Here is a 13,041-nt window from a genome sequence, read left to right on the forward strand (position 1 = left end):
TTCACTTAGAAAACTGATGAAAATATTCAATTATATTTGTCATCGTTTTATACGAGAGATACGCGGTCGGATGGTTCTCAATTCGTAGATTGATTGATTATAATATTTTGGTTCCATAATTCACAAACTTAAGTTTCCCGTAGGTCGTTAATAACCATAAACTGTACATAATAATAGTTTGGACAGGCTTAAAGCAAAGTATTTGCGAATTAAACCCGATTGAACTGATTTGGACTCGGATAAAAGGAGGTTGAATAATGGAGCTACCTGGTACACAGACACTGATCTGCTATACAAGCCATAACGGATGAAAATGTGTGCACTAGACTATTGCTGGAGTGCAAGGAAGTCCTACAAAATCCTTTAAGTTTCAGCTCGTTTGGGTGCCCGGTCACTCGGACAACGATGAGGCGGACTCACTGGCCAGATTAGGATCGACGAACTCACCGATGGGCCCAGAACCCATCTTTGCGAGTAATGTTTTTGGAGCTCCATACAGCGCAAGAACAAAGCGGACTCCTAATATGTATAATGTGACTCTTAGAACTGCGATATCTCAGGAATGGTTACTCTTAAAAAAAATCATAAAAACCATTTTTGTAGAAGATTTTAAGATCTACAGCTTTGATTGGAGGTTTTTTTTGATAAAACTCACCGTTTTTGAGAAAAATCAAAAAAAACTTCAAATGTTGACCTTTGACCCCGAATAACTTTTGAAGTACACATAGGATGAATAGAAATTTTTAAAACTTTATTTGTAATAGTGAACTCGGTAAACCCCATTATTTTTATGTCTAAATTCACCGGCTATACTTCTAATATTAAGGTTTCCATTTTTGTGTAATTATTTAATAAATAATATTGAAAAACGACATTATTTTTGAGATTTTGAGGCACCCTCTGTATATTCATACATATACATTTAACTATCAATATTATAAAGAAAAACTATAATATTTTCAAAGGGGTGCGCCGCACGTATGATCCCTATTGTATTTTAAGATAATTTAGCAAATCCCTTATACAAACGAAAAAGGAAAAAGTAAAATAGTATAAGCGATTATACTCAAATTTTTTTTCCACATTTTGGCATCTTGATTAAACCACACTAAAATAGTTTTAGATAAATTTATGAAGTCTTAGATAACATTCCACTTTTCAAAAACAAAACCACTTTTCTCGGTATTACCCCAATCCGACAAAATTGATTTCGTGTAAACTATTTTTATACTTACTTCAAGGACTAAAAAAGGTATCAAAGGGTTCGCATTCACAATAACACGACAAAAGTAAAGAATTTTACTAATTTACGGGGATTACCCGCCATATTTATCAGATCTCGCCCCCAACGACCATTTATTGTTTCCTAACGTTGAAGTTGAACTTAGAAAATCAGTGATTAGACTAAGGACAATTACCAGAAACCATCGGGGAGTAAGGGCGATTCCAGTGGAAAGTCTTGTGTGTGTAATAGAATTATGAATAATCAATGTATTTCGAAATCAATGTCCAGGTACATATGATGAAGATGTATGAGGTTTATCGAAGTTACGTGGAAGATTCTTATCAGACGTGGACGTTATCGCAAACTTAAACGCATATTTTGGTTCCGAATTCTAGATTTTTCCCTATTTTAGATAATACGAATATTTAAATGCATATATATTGGCGCCATCTATCGCGCTATAAAGAAATTATATCGCATTACATAATAATGTAAACAGTGAGAGAGGTATGCATAAAATATAATCAAATCGCGTTTAATACTGCACAAAAACACATTAAAAAACAATAATAATAATAATAAATACTTTATAAACATATTCTTCATGCTACGTTATTTATGTTGTCGCCATTTAGTGTAAAATACAGAGCTAAAAATTAGGATACGAACGAATCAGTCTGGATTTTAGATATTCCGCGTTTTAGAAATCCGGATTTAGGATGTTTTTCTTTTTCTCACATTGCATTGGATTGTGAGGGTTTCCATATGCCTACTCATTCCTCGTCAGTTATCAATTTGGGAGCTTAACCGGCTTAACATAACCTAACATAATACAACTTAACCTAACCTTTAATTTTAAAAAAATTTGCTTTAATTATGATATTCATTTTCTTCGAAAAAATCCCGACATTCTCCTAAATAATATTTTAAGTACATTTTCAGAGATAAATTGCCGATTTTATTGTTTTTGAATACAAAATGTAAAAATAATAATGAAAATATCAGTTTTTCAAATAATTATTAGTATTTTTATAATATAACGATTATCATAGTTTGTAATTCCTCGTCAATTGAATTAAATACTTTGATGAATAGTTTAACTCAACTAAAAGCTCCTGTGTTCTCTTGTAAACGTTTTAAATACAATCTACGATATTTTGATTAAAAAAAAACTATGAAAAGCTATAACTCTAATAATGTAACAAATTGCGATAACTTCCCTGGCTACTATTTTTTCGAAGCACAAGCTACCACACTAAAAGGATGCTAAGTATACAGTATGTATATTATTATGAGGCGATAGAAAAGATTCGTATTCATGAGAGTAATCGATTAGTTCTTCTGAGCGAATACCGACGATTCGGTCTCTCTTATCGGCGACCAGCAGCAGTAAAGATTCGATTTGAACGTTTAAGTCAATATTCAAACTGAATAAAAAGCAGATGGAAAACGTTCTGAAATTGTGACCCTTTCTTGACTACTTCAGAGAGATAAATATAAAATTTCGTTAACAAACCTAATAGCCCAGTGAATAACGACGATTTCTATTATTCATCCTTGTTTAGAAAGATAGTTCTAAACAACCGCATTGTTACGAGTTATACGTGCGATTGAGGTATCTAGCGCCATCTCTTGACGAGATGTGAAACTATTATTTTTTAGGTTAGACATTTTGTCATTATCAGTCTAGAGATTCGCTATTCTTGTAGTATAAATGATAAAGAAAAGGAGGAATATTCTTTTGGGAGAAAAATCTCCAGCTGTACACGATAATTAACAATTCACAAAACCTTCACGAATGGTGCTGGTATAGACATAGGGTATTGTATCAATGTAACACAATTGTGAATGATTTGAAGTATACCGAGTTAAAACATTTGATATACTATTCAACTAAAGAAATTAATTATTAAATATCTCCACAAAATAATGTCGTAAATATAACCTAGCCCTGATTCTAATGTGGCGCTACCCTGATTCAACGCATTTCGACGGACATTTTTCATATACGCAGATTGTTCTGCCTCTCTTTACCCTCCATACCTTCTATCAATGTCTATTTTGAAAGGTACAACCGAAATCAATTGAACAATCTAACAAATTGTCATAAGTCAGCTGATGCCCATTTGAAAATACCCGCCGTAGTAAACAAATGCTTTTTCCGTAAGTTATTGTGTGATTTGTCGATTTTAGACGTTATTATTTCCAATTTTATTGTGAAATTTTCTCTTGAAAACGTGGCTATATCGTTTTTTTTTTCGCTACGTAGTGTTTTGTTTAGTGTCTGGACTAAATAAAAATGCAAAAATACTCATTTTCCGCTGTATTACTATCACAGAAAAGTATATATGGAGTTCCCTTAACACCATAAAACAAAAAAAAACAATACAAAATAATCGAATTACTGGAAAAAAAATCAAGAAAAGCTGACACAGGTATATGCGACAAAGTCGATTGCTTACCCTACAGCCGTCATTTTGACATAGATCAGCTGTTTTTTAGATTGCCCAATGACCAAAATTGTTTGTTCTAAACGAAAATTTGAGATGAGACTTGTATAAAGCTGTGTGTATCTGTATCTCTGACACGGAGTGAGAGATATGGATGGGAGAATAAGCTTAGACGAGTATGCATTCAAATTTCGAGGGACCCCCTGGAGCCTCCATTCTGATCTTTGTTTGAGTTACAGCGTTGTCAAGTGTCTGTTATGAATTTATGGCGCAGGTGTATCAAAATGATCAGATTTTCACAAAAATTATATTAAAATACATTTTTCGTCCCAAAAAGTGGTTGTTATGCTAAAAGAAATAATATCAATATTTGATGTTTATAATTTTACGTTGAATTGGTAATTATGCGTCAAGTGGCAACGCTGTTCTGTTTTTTAGAGCTGATTGATGACAGCTGATTTGGTGCTTTTGGTCTTGAAATGATCATGTTATCCGGAGTTTTGCTCACAGATTACACAGTATTTTAAAATACAGGTTATTTTATTAGTGTTATTACAGATGAAACAAAATGTTGAACGTGTTTTGAAAAGATGGCCGCAATTGATACCTCTATGTTTTTTATCTCTCTATAGGCAAACAAATATGACATTCAATATGACATTCATAATTCATTATTTGTCAATATCAAACTTGCTTTTTCTAGTAACAACGTACATATTAAGATGATACAAAATATTGAACGAAAAACACAATTAATATAATCAACTTATCGTAGAAATCATTCTTATAAGTGTTTGGATAAGCCGACCGCTATTGAAACCTCTATGTTTTGTATCTCTCTATAGCCAAACAAATATGACATCCATGATTCATTATTTGTCAATGTCCAATTTGTTTTTTTTTAGTAACAACGTACATATATTTGTAATAATAAAATAGAATAAGATTTAAATAATTCATTTATTCTTCAACTACAATAGGTAAATAGTTTAAGTTAAAATAAATAAAACATTTCACATCGCTTTATTTCACCGTCGTCGTGAGTAATTTGTTTATATTAATATTATTACCATTAAACAATAAAAAAAATCATTTTCTACATTAAAAGTAATTTAGTTGAAAGCAAAGTTATAATATGATTTATTAATTTAGTTCGTAATTTATTTGTATAACTTCTAAATATGAACAATCTGTCATTTATCTTGTGAAAGTTTTTACTAACAATATATTCATTATTTCGTTAAGGGGTTAAATGATTTACTAAATCTATTTGATCAAATACAATTTTTGTATTAATCTAAAAATTTTTTATACGATATTTTTTAAACAAAACTAGTATTACCAATTTTATGGAGGATACGACTATTAAAAATTTGGGTGTGTCTAAAGTACATATTCTAATTCCACATTTTAATCAATATATAATTTTTTCATTGCAGTCATAAAATGGAAGATTGCCTTGAAGATTGCGAAGAAATTTTTTCCCAAGACGGAGTATTACTTAAACAAGCACCAGCAACACACATAACATTTGTAAATACAATAGGAACTTTATATTTATCACAATCTTTAAATTCTAATAACAAGAGATTCGTTGAATGGAAACCAAACGATATTACAGTTGATTCTGATATTCAAGATCAAGAATGGGCAGTTGTGAATACAATTCAAAAGAGAACTAGAACTTTAAGCGGTAATTACCCCGCAGATTATCAGAACAGAATCAAATGTATCAAATTCAGTTTTGAAGAAATCAAGAGCTTCAGAGTTGCCAGTAAAAACCGTCAAATTTCATTTTACGACGGAAAAGCGGATTGTTTGTATATATTTGGATTTCAACATGGGAATTGTGAGATGCTCCTGTCGATTTTGAAAAGGATGTTAAAAATTAGTGTATCAAAACGGGATAAACATCTGTATATAGTTTATGACGCTAATTTCGAGTTTCAACAGTTGGATAGGTCGTTTGCAGAACTCAACATCCAACATGATTCGAGGACTTTATGGAGTGTTTTTAAAAATTTGAAAGATCATCCTTATGAAGCTACTTTTGAGGCTTTTGCAAAGGTCACAGATTATGGTAAGTCATTAAATTAGAGTGTAAAGCTACTACATATTATAAAAAGTGGTAAAAGTATATTTAAAGGGGCGTTGTATGACATAGCTTAATGAGACAAGTCGATTGAAACCAATAAAAAGTTACAAACTTTTGTATTCTTGATGTAAAATCACTTACAAACTATAATTCTTGTTTTTTAAGACCTAACTTACTTAATCCTTATGCCTATCTACTCTTACAGGTGTAAGAGTGGGGTTCAGTTTCTTTTCTCATGGAGTCTTCCAAAATTCTTTCCATTTCCTTCAGTCTTTTATTTGTGTTAATACTTGTATAGGTTCATCCTTCTGTTCTCAATTGCTTTGTTTATTTCGTCCATCCAAACTTTCTTTGGTCTTCTTTTTTATCATTTTTTATGTAAAAAGTAAGCACAAAAGGTTACTAAACCCTATTACACTCGAAGGGATGCCTGCCTTGTGGAGATGCCTTTGGATATTGATCTTAAATTTCTGTAGGTTGTAATGTTCTGGAACGACGTGCCTTAATAGGTGATCCACAGGCTTGCACTTCTCCAAAGAAAGAAGTCCCGATATATTGACATTCTGGACATCTGCAGGTGTTTATGAGCCAAGTTTACTTGTCAACTAGTTCTTTAAAATATTGCTCTAGGTGGGATTATGTTGGATAGCATCTACTGTGGTAATCACAGTAAAGTCAGGTCAGCAGATTTGGGTCAAGTTTATTGGGGCGGCTGATTTGAACGATGTCACAAATGTCTTGGATTGAGATAACAGTATGTACGATTTTTTTTACCAAGATTTGATCACTATTTTTGTTGTTGACCACTCTAGTGCATTTTTATCAAACCATGGATTGTTGTCTGCAAAGTCCTTGATGTATTGAAGAATATAGGTGTTTAAACCTTTCTTACTTCTGAAATCTCAATTGCATACACTGAAGAGTCATTAAAATTGAGGCCAACGTTCCAAGGCCACATGAAAAATAAATCCTTGACCGAGGTCTAGGTAGATTCTTAGTTTGGATTTGCCTCATGCTTCATGTTAATGATGTTTACTATAAAAAAATATTTTACTTGGTTTTTGTGTTTATAATTGTAGCTTCATATGCTAATACCCATGCAAAATCGAATTGATTAAAATTTATTTTATATTCGACATTACTCATTTAACTATTATTATATAGTTTACAGAAGCCCGGAACAAAGAGAAATCGATGATAATGTTAAAGAAGACTTGAACAGGAGTTTATCGGAATATGAAAACACTATGACACATTCACAGGGTGATTATGAAGTAGTAGCGAAAATACCGGAGAGAAAAGATTTTCCTAGATGGGATCCTCTTTCCGTTGAGCAATGGAGGAGTCATATGAATTCGGAAGGAATAATTGAAGACGTAGATAGTGTCAAAAATCTTATATTTCGAGGGGTGAGTAATATAACTGTTTCATTTGAGGTTTTTCCTTATTCTTTTGGTTGTATCAGTATTTATTTGACTTGTTTGTGTTTCTCTAATTTTTTTACATTTTTAAATATATTTTTAGATATGTTTTATAGTGTTTTACTAGGTTAGGCTAGGGTAGTGCAAACAACTTCGATTTAAATTGGTGGTGACATATTGTTTCAACCTTTTGTATTTTTTTTATTTTAACATTTTGGAAACGTTTAATTCGTCATTTTGTTATTTACATAGTCGTTTTTTGATGAATGAAACAGGTTTCTATAATAACAAATATTAATCTTCTACTGTTTTTCCAAGGTTATAAATATCAACCCTGAGGTGAGGCGAGGGTGACGACCTCGTAATGGAAATTCAATACCCTGTGTTTTTTTGGAATTATTTTTCTATTTTTTAGGGGGTTGTACCTTGTCTACGATCGGAAGTGTGGAAGTTTCTCCTAGATTACTACCCTTGGTCTAGTACTGAAACCGAAAGACAAAAAATATTGGCTATTAAAAGCGACGAATATTACAACATGAAATTGCAATGGAAACGAATGTCAAAAGTTCAAGAGGAAAATTTTTCCGATTACAGAGAAAGGAAAAGCTTGATAGAAAAAGACGTCAATAGAACAGACAGAAATTTAGTTTATTTCGCCGGAGAAGACAATCCAAATTTGCAAACTTTAAACGATATACTCATGACCTACATAATGTACAACTTCGATTTAGGTTACGTACAAGGGATGAGCGATTTATTGAGTCCAATACTGATGCTGCTAGATAACGAAGTCGATTCCTTTTGGTGTTTTGTAGGATTCATGAACAAAGTGGTGAGTAATAAAAATATTAATTATTATCGGAATTAATAGTTCCGGTCCATTTGATCCCAATAATTTCGCTTGTTATTTTTCAGAGTCGAAATTTCGATATCGATCAAGCTGGAATGAAGGATCAGCTCAACAATCTGCATACACTCCTCGCTTTCGTCAATCCTCAATTAGCCAATTATTTAGATACTCACGATTCGGGTAACATGTTTTTCTGCTTCAGATGGTTGCTAGTTTGGTTCAAACGTGAACTTAGTTTGGAGGACGTGATGAGATTTTGGGAGGTTCTGTGGACAGGTTATCCCTGCGAGAATTTCCATTTGCTTGTCGGTGTAGCTATTTTGGAAACGGAAGCGCAAAATATTTTCCAAAATAATTATGGATTTACTGAGATATTAAAAGTGAGTTTTTATTGATAAATTTCAATATATCTTGTGATTTTTAAGATAGGTACTTAATCCTTAATTTTCTCTAATTCATTTTGTTTCCTTGTTGAAATATATCTGACGTTACAGGATCTTACTGGAATTATTATTTAATATAAATTTAAACAAAAATTTAGTACACACTGTATTATGGTTAGTTCGAGTATATATAGGGTGTTTGATTAAAAATATTGTAAAGGAACTTATTTTGTCAAAAAAATGTCGAAGTCTTAGTTCAATTTTATAAACATTGATTAACTCGAAGATTCTTCGTTTTTTGGAAAAAAAATTATATATAAAACTCGAAAATGTGATAATATACAGGGTTTTGCAATTTAAAAGTACTATTTTTGATATTAAATTCATATAAATGATTTAGCTGTATTATGCTAGATTTAAATTAGTACTTTTAATGGCTTGTCTTACATCTATGAATCAACTGGAAATCAAATTTTAATCAAAAAATAAAAATATACAGGATCTTTCATTTAAATCCATCAATATTTGACACTAAATTCGAGTAAATAATTCAGGACACCCTGTATATTGTTGGATTGAACTGACTTTTGATGGTATGTCTTACATCAGATCATGTCTCTAAAATTGAAAAATGCAAAAATATATAGGGTGTTTGGTTAAAAATTATACTTTAAATGAACATGTTTTGTACAAAAACCTCCAAAGTCATAATTTATGATTTGACACTGAATATATTGAAAAGATATTTGGCCTGAAATTGATATTTGACATTCAATTGAAATAAACAACTCGGGAAACCCTGTATAGTACTAGATAAAAATGAATACTTTTAAAGACTTCTATTACATCAGTGCTTCGGCTCAAAACGAAAATACACAGGGTGTTTTGGTTAAAATAATTTTCTGTATAAATTTGTTTTGGTAAAAAAGTTATAATTTATGATTTTACATTGAATGAATTGAAAATAATTTGATGTGGAGAAGAAATTTGGCCTGAATTTGTCTGCAGGATACGAAAATATAAATATACGGGGTCTTTCATTTAAAAATATCGACTTTAGTATTAAACTGAAATGAATAATTCAGAGCACCCTGTATAGATCTAGATTGAAATGCCTATTTTTTCAATAGCTTCTATTGCATTTGTGCTTCTGCCAAAAACAAAAAATATCCAAATACCCAGGGCGTTTCTATTAAAATAATATTTTATATGAACTTGTTTCATTACAAAAACCTCTAAAGTTATAATTTAATTTATTCAACATTGAATAACTTGGAAAATATTACTTATTGGGAAGAAATTTTGCCTAAAATTATCTACAAAATCCAAGAATAGAAAAATATACAGGGTCATTATTAAATAAAATCAATATTTGTAACTGTTTATAAACAAATAATTTATGACCCCCTGTATAACGCTTTATTGGAATTATTAGTTTTCATAGCTTATTCTGTATTATTATTAGTTATTAGTACATAACAAAAAAATTATAAGTATACGATGCTACAGGGACAAAAAATACATTTGATATGAAAGAAATTAGAAATTTTTTTTCTCGCCCTCGTAATATTATATTTCGAAATCTAGCTGTGGAATATTAAAATGCAACATCAACTTTTTGAGAAATTTTATCAAGAATCCAATAAACAAAAAGTTTATTGGACATGTAACAAAATGGAATTTTTTTTCTCCCACCATAGATTCTTACTTCAATTTTTATTAATGAAATATATAAAAAAAATAACTCAGATGCCAAATTGCTAGTTTGTTTTTGGCTACCAAAATTTTTCAAGACTAGAAAATAAAGAAACTTTGACTATTCACAAACATTTATTTTTTTTTCAATCTAAATTACTTTGACAAAATTTTTATTATCTTGACCTAAACCTCTCAACTCTTATTTGAATACTGATCGATTTTTATTCAATTTACAAGAGCGAAACATTGTATTTAAAATTTTTCTCTTGAAAAGTTATACAAGGTGTCTTATTGCATGAACGAAGCTATTAGGAGCTTGGCTCTTGGGAATGTATTCAGAAACTTGACTTTGAAACCAGATGATTGAGTGCTTTCCAACGTTTACCAACATTTTGTTTTTGGATGAAGCTTATTTGCATCTTAATGGGCACGTCAACAAGCACTGGAGTGCAACCAATCCAAAACAGAAATATCAGACATGTCATCGTAAAAAATGATAGGCCCTTACTTTTTTGAAGATAAATGAAGACGCGCAGTTACAGTGAATTTAGAGTTTTATGTACAGATGTCTACAATACTTCAATGGTTATAATCAAAGAACATGGTTTCAGCAAAAACCTCACACACTGCCACGATTTGAAATTTTTCCTGTCCTCCAGGAGAGGTGACATAGGCTGGCTTCCACGCAATCCCGATTTAGCACCTGTGGACTTTTACCTTTGGATTTATGTCAACTATAAAATTTACGCTTCCTAAAATTGTTTTATTTTTTCAAATGTGAACTTTGCTTGTACATGAATGTTATATACCTCATATTATTAACATTTAACTTTGTTTTGTAGCACATAAACGATTTAAATGGAAATCTAGATATGGCGACTATGCTCAACAAAGCCGAAGGTATATATTACCAGATCAAAGAATCCGACCATCTCACCGATAACATTCGAATCATTCTTGGACTTCCCCTGCTCCACAGCCAGACTTCTTATAGCAGCCACGAGCAATCGCCGTTCGAAGACAGCGTCATTTCAAATAATGCATCCCAACCTCGATGTTCATTGGATAACATCAGAATCAGCCCCGATGAAGTTGCTTACGAAAGATCAATAAGTTCGAGCTTCTTATAGTACCGATAAATGAAGACGAAAAACGAATTTTGTTAATTGCACGTGCGAAGATTTATTTTTTTATTGGTTAAATGTATTTGAAGAAAATACACATCTAGTCGTGGCAGTTTTCTTTTTGTTTTTTTTTTCTTTTTGGTTAGTGTTTATTATCTCGCAAATGTGGTTTAACCAAATATTTAATTGGTTCGGGTTTTATATATCATTAAAATTATATTGAGAGATTTTTACAAGAAGTACAACAACAGGTGTTAAAGATCATGGCATGTGGCCATTAAGTTGTCCAGACTTGAATCCCATAGAATTATTGCGGGAGAATCGTAAAAAATGTGTGGAAATGTTCTTTTACATCTCAGGAAGATTTGTGTAGAGAATTGTAAAACGAATGGCGGAGAATATGATTACGAGATCATTAGAAAAAGAAGAGGGAAAACTTTTGACAATCCTAATATCTCAAAATTTTCACCTAATAACAAAATAATAGAATAATTGAAAGAGAAAACTACGAAAGAAAAAACATAATCAATATACTATTGGAAAAAGTTTTTTTACAATGAAACAGAAGAATAAGAACATGACAAGGTCTCCACAATTTCCAGATTTCAATACAATAAAAATCTTTCGAAATAATCTGTGAAAAGTATTGCACTACATCCCAAGAAGACTTGTAAAGAAAATTTTAAAACGAATGGCAAAATATAATAAAGAAAACATTCGAAAAAACAGTTTTTTCAAAAAAAAGAACAGGTGTTTTTAACCATGACAAGTTTCTGTTTCATACGTGAAGTTTTTACGAACTGATTTGTTTTCATTGTCCAAATTTGAAAGGGTTAAGAGGGCAAAAAAAAATTGGCGCTCACCTCCATGATAGTAGATACCAGTTTCTTCTTCGAGTTTCTGTTTTTCCAAATTTGTGGCTGAATGCCAAATTTAATTTTTTATGGACAAAAAAGCCCAGCTCGTAATTCTCGTTTTATTATTAGGCTCCGTCCCGTGGAGAGTGAACCACCCTGTATAATCGATTTGATAATTTTTTGTTGAAAGATTTTAATACTGATTAGTGTTATGAGCTGATAGGTGATTGATATTCACTTTATTGTATCGCACATTTTTTAATAAAAAAAACTTTTTTCAAATTTTACTGCATATCCTAATACACCAATTATTAATTTTTTTCCCTCCTATTCAATTACTTTATAGAATTTTTATTATTAATCATGAAAACCATCAAATTAAATCATTAATTATAATCAATATTTTTTAATAAACTATTTGTTAAAGTTTGTAATATCAAATATATATAAATAAATATCCCCATTGCTTTTTTTTTTATTTATTGTATCCCAAAAAAAAATATTTACCAAATTATATTTATAAACCGGGTGATTGAAGGAAATATTGAGAGACGTGAATCTTACAATAGAAACCATCAATAAATAAATACAAGGATAGAGTGATAGCCGGAGCGGATACGATTCTGACAGTGAATATAATAAAAGAAAAAAGAAGATAAATGATTTCAAAAGAAGAAATAAAATTGATTTAACTCCGATGAAGAACAAAGAGAAAACAAGTGAAAATGGATTAGGTAAATAGGAGGAATAAATAAGCGAACAAACAGAAAAGATGTAAAGTATTCTGGAAGAAAACGAGGAATTAGATAAGGAAATAGAAGAAAAAACTAAAAAGTTGAAACTATAGAGAGAGACACGATTTGATTTTGTAGGATATGAACCACAAGTAAATAATGTAATTGGGAAATTAAATTAAAAATGTTTAACAACATCCGAAT

General features: G+C 30.9%; 1 protein-coding gene across 3 annotated transcripts; it reads left to right on the plus strand.

The window, feature by feature from the left end:
• The first annotated feature begins 4,124 nt into the window (after positions 1-4,124).
• LOC130893755 (TBC1 domain family member 15) lies at positions 4,125-12,566 on the plus strand. Of its 3 annotated transcripts, none has more exons than XM_057800096.1 (6): positions 4,125-5,052; positions 5,115-5,755; positions 6,935-7,179; positions 7,607-8,023; positions 8,107-8,421; positions 10,965-12,566. In XM_057800096.1, the coding sequence occupies exons 2-6, from the start codon at positions 5,122-5,124 to the stop codon at positions 11,250-11,252; spliced, it is 1,899 nt and encodes a 632-aa protein (XP_057656079.1). In that variant the 5' UTR covers positions 4,125-5,052; positions 5,115-5,121; the 3' UTR covers positions 11,253-12,566. The 3 variants fall into 3 exon arrangements, with proteins under 3 accessions (XP_057656079.1, XP_057656078.1, XP_057656077.1); XM_057800095.1 differs by having other exon boundaries at positions 4,335-4,714; XM_057800094.1 differs by having other exon boundaries at positions 4,335-4,655.
• The last annotated feature ends 475 nt before the right edge of the window (positions 12,567-13,041 follow it).

The sequence above is a fragment of the Diorhabda carinulata genome, chromosome 5 (assembly GCF_026250575.1).
Source record: "Diorhabda carinulata isolate Delta chromosome 5, icDioCari1.1, whole genome shotgun sequence".
Taxonomy (NCBI): domain Eukaryota; kingdom Metazoa; phylum Arthropoda; class Insecta; order Coleoptera; family Chrysomelidae; genus Diorhabda; species Diorhabda carinulata.

What these genes read in the sequence shown, in the direction of transcription:
- LOC130893755 (XM_057800096.1), top strand. Translation starts at nt 5,122, where the DNA reads ATGGAAGATTGCCTTGAAGATTGCGAAGAAATTTTTTCCCAAGACGGA. An exon ending in TAGGATTCATGAACAAAGTG is followed by an intron (nt 8,024 to 8,106) that starts GTGAGTAATAAA and finishes GTTATTTTTCAG; the next exon opens with AGTCGAAATTTCGATATCGA. An exon ending in GATTTACTGAGATATTAAAA is followed by an intron (nt 8,422 to 10,964) that starts GTGAGTTTTTAT and finishes TTTGTTTTGTAG; the next exon opens with CACATAAACGATTTAAATGG.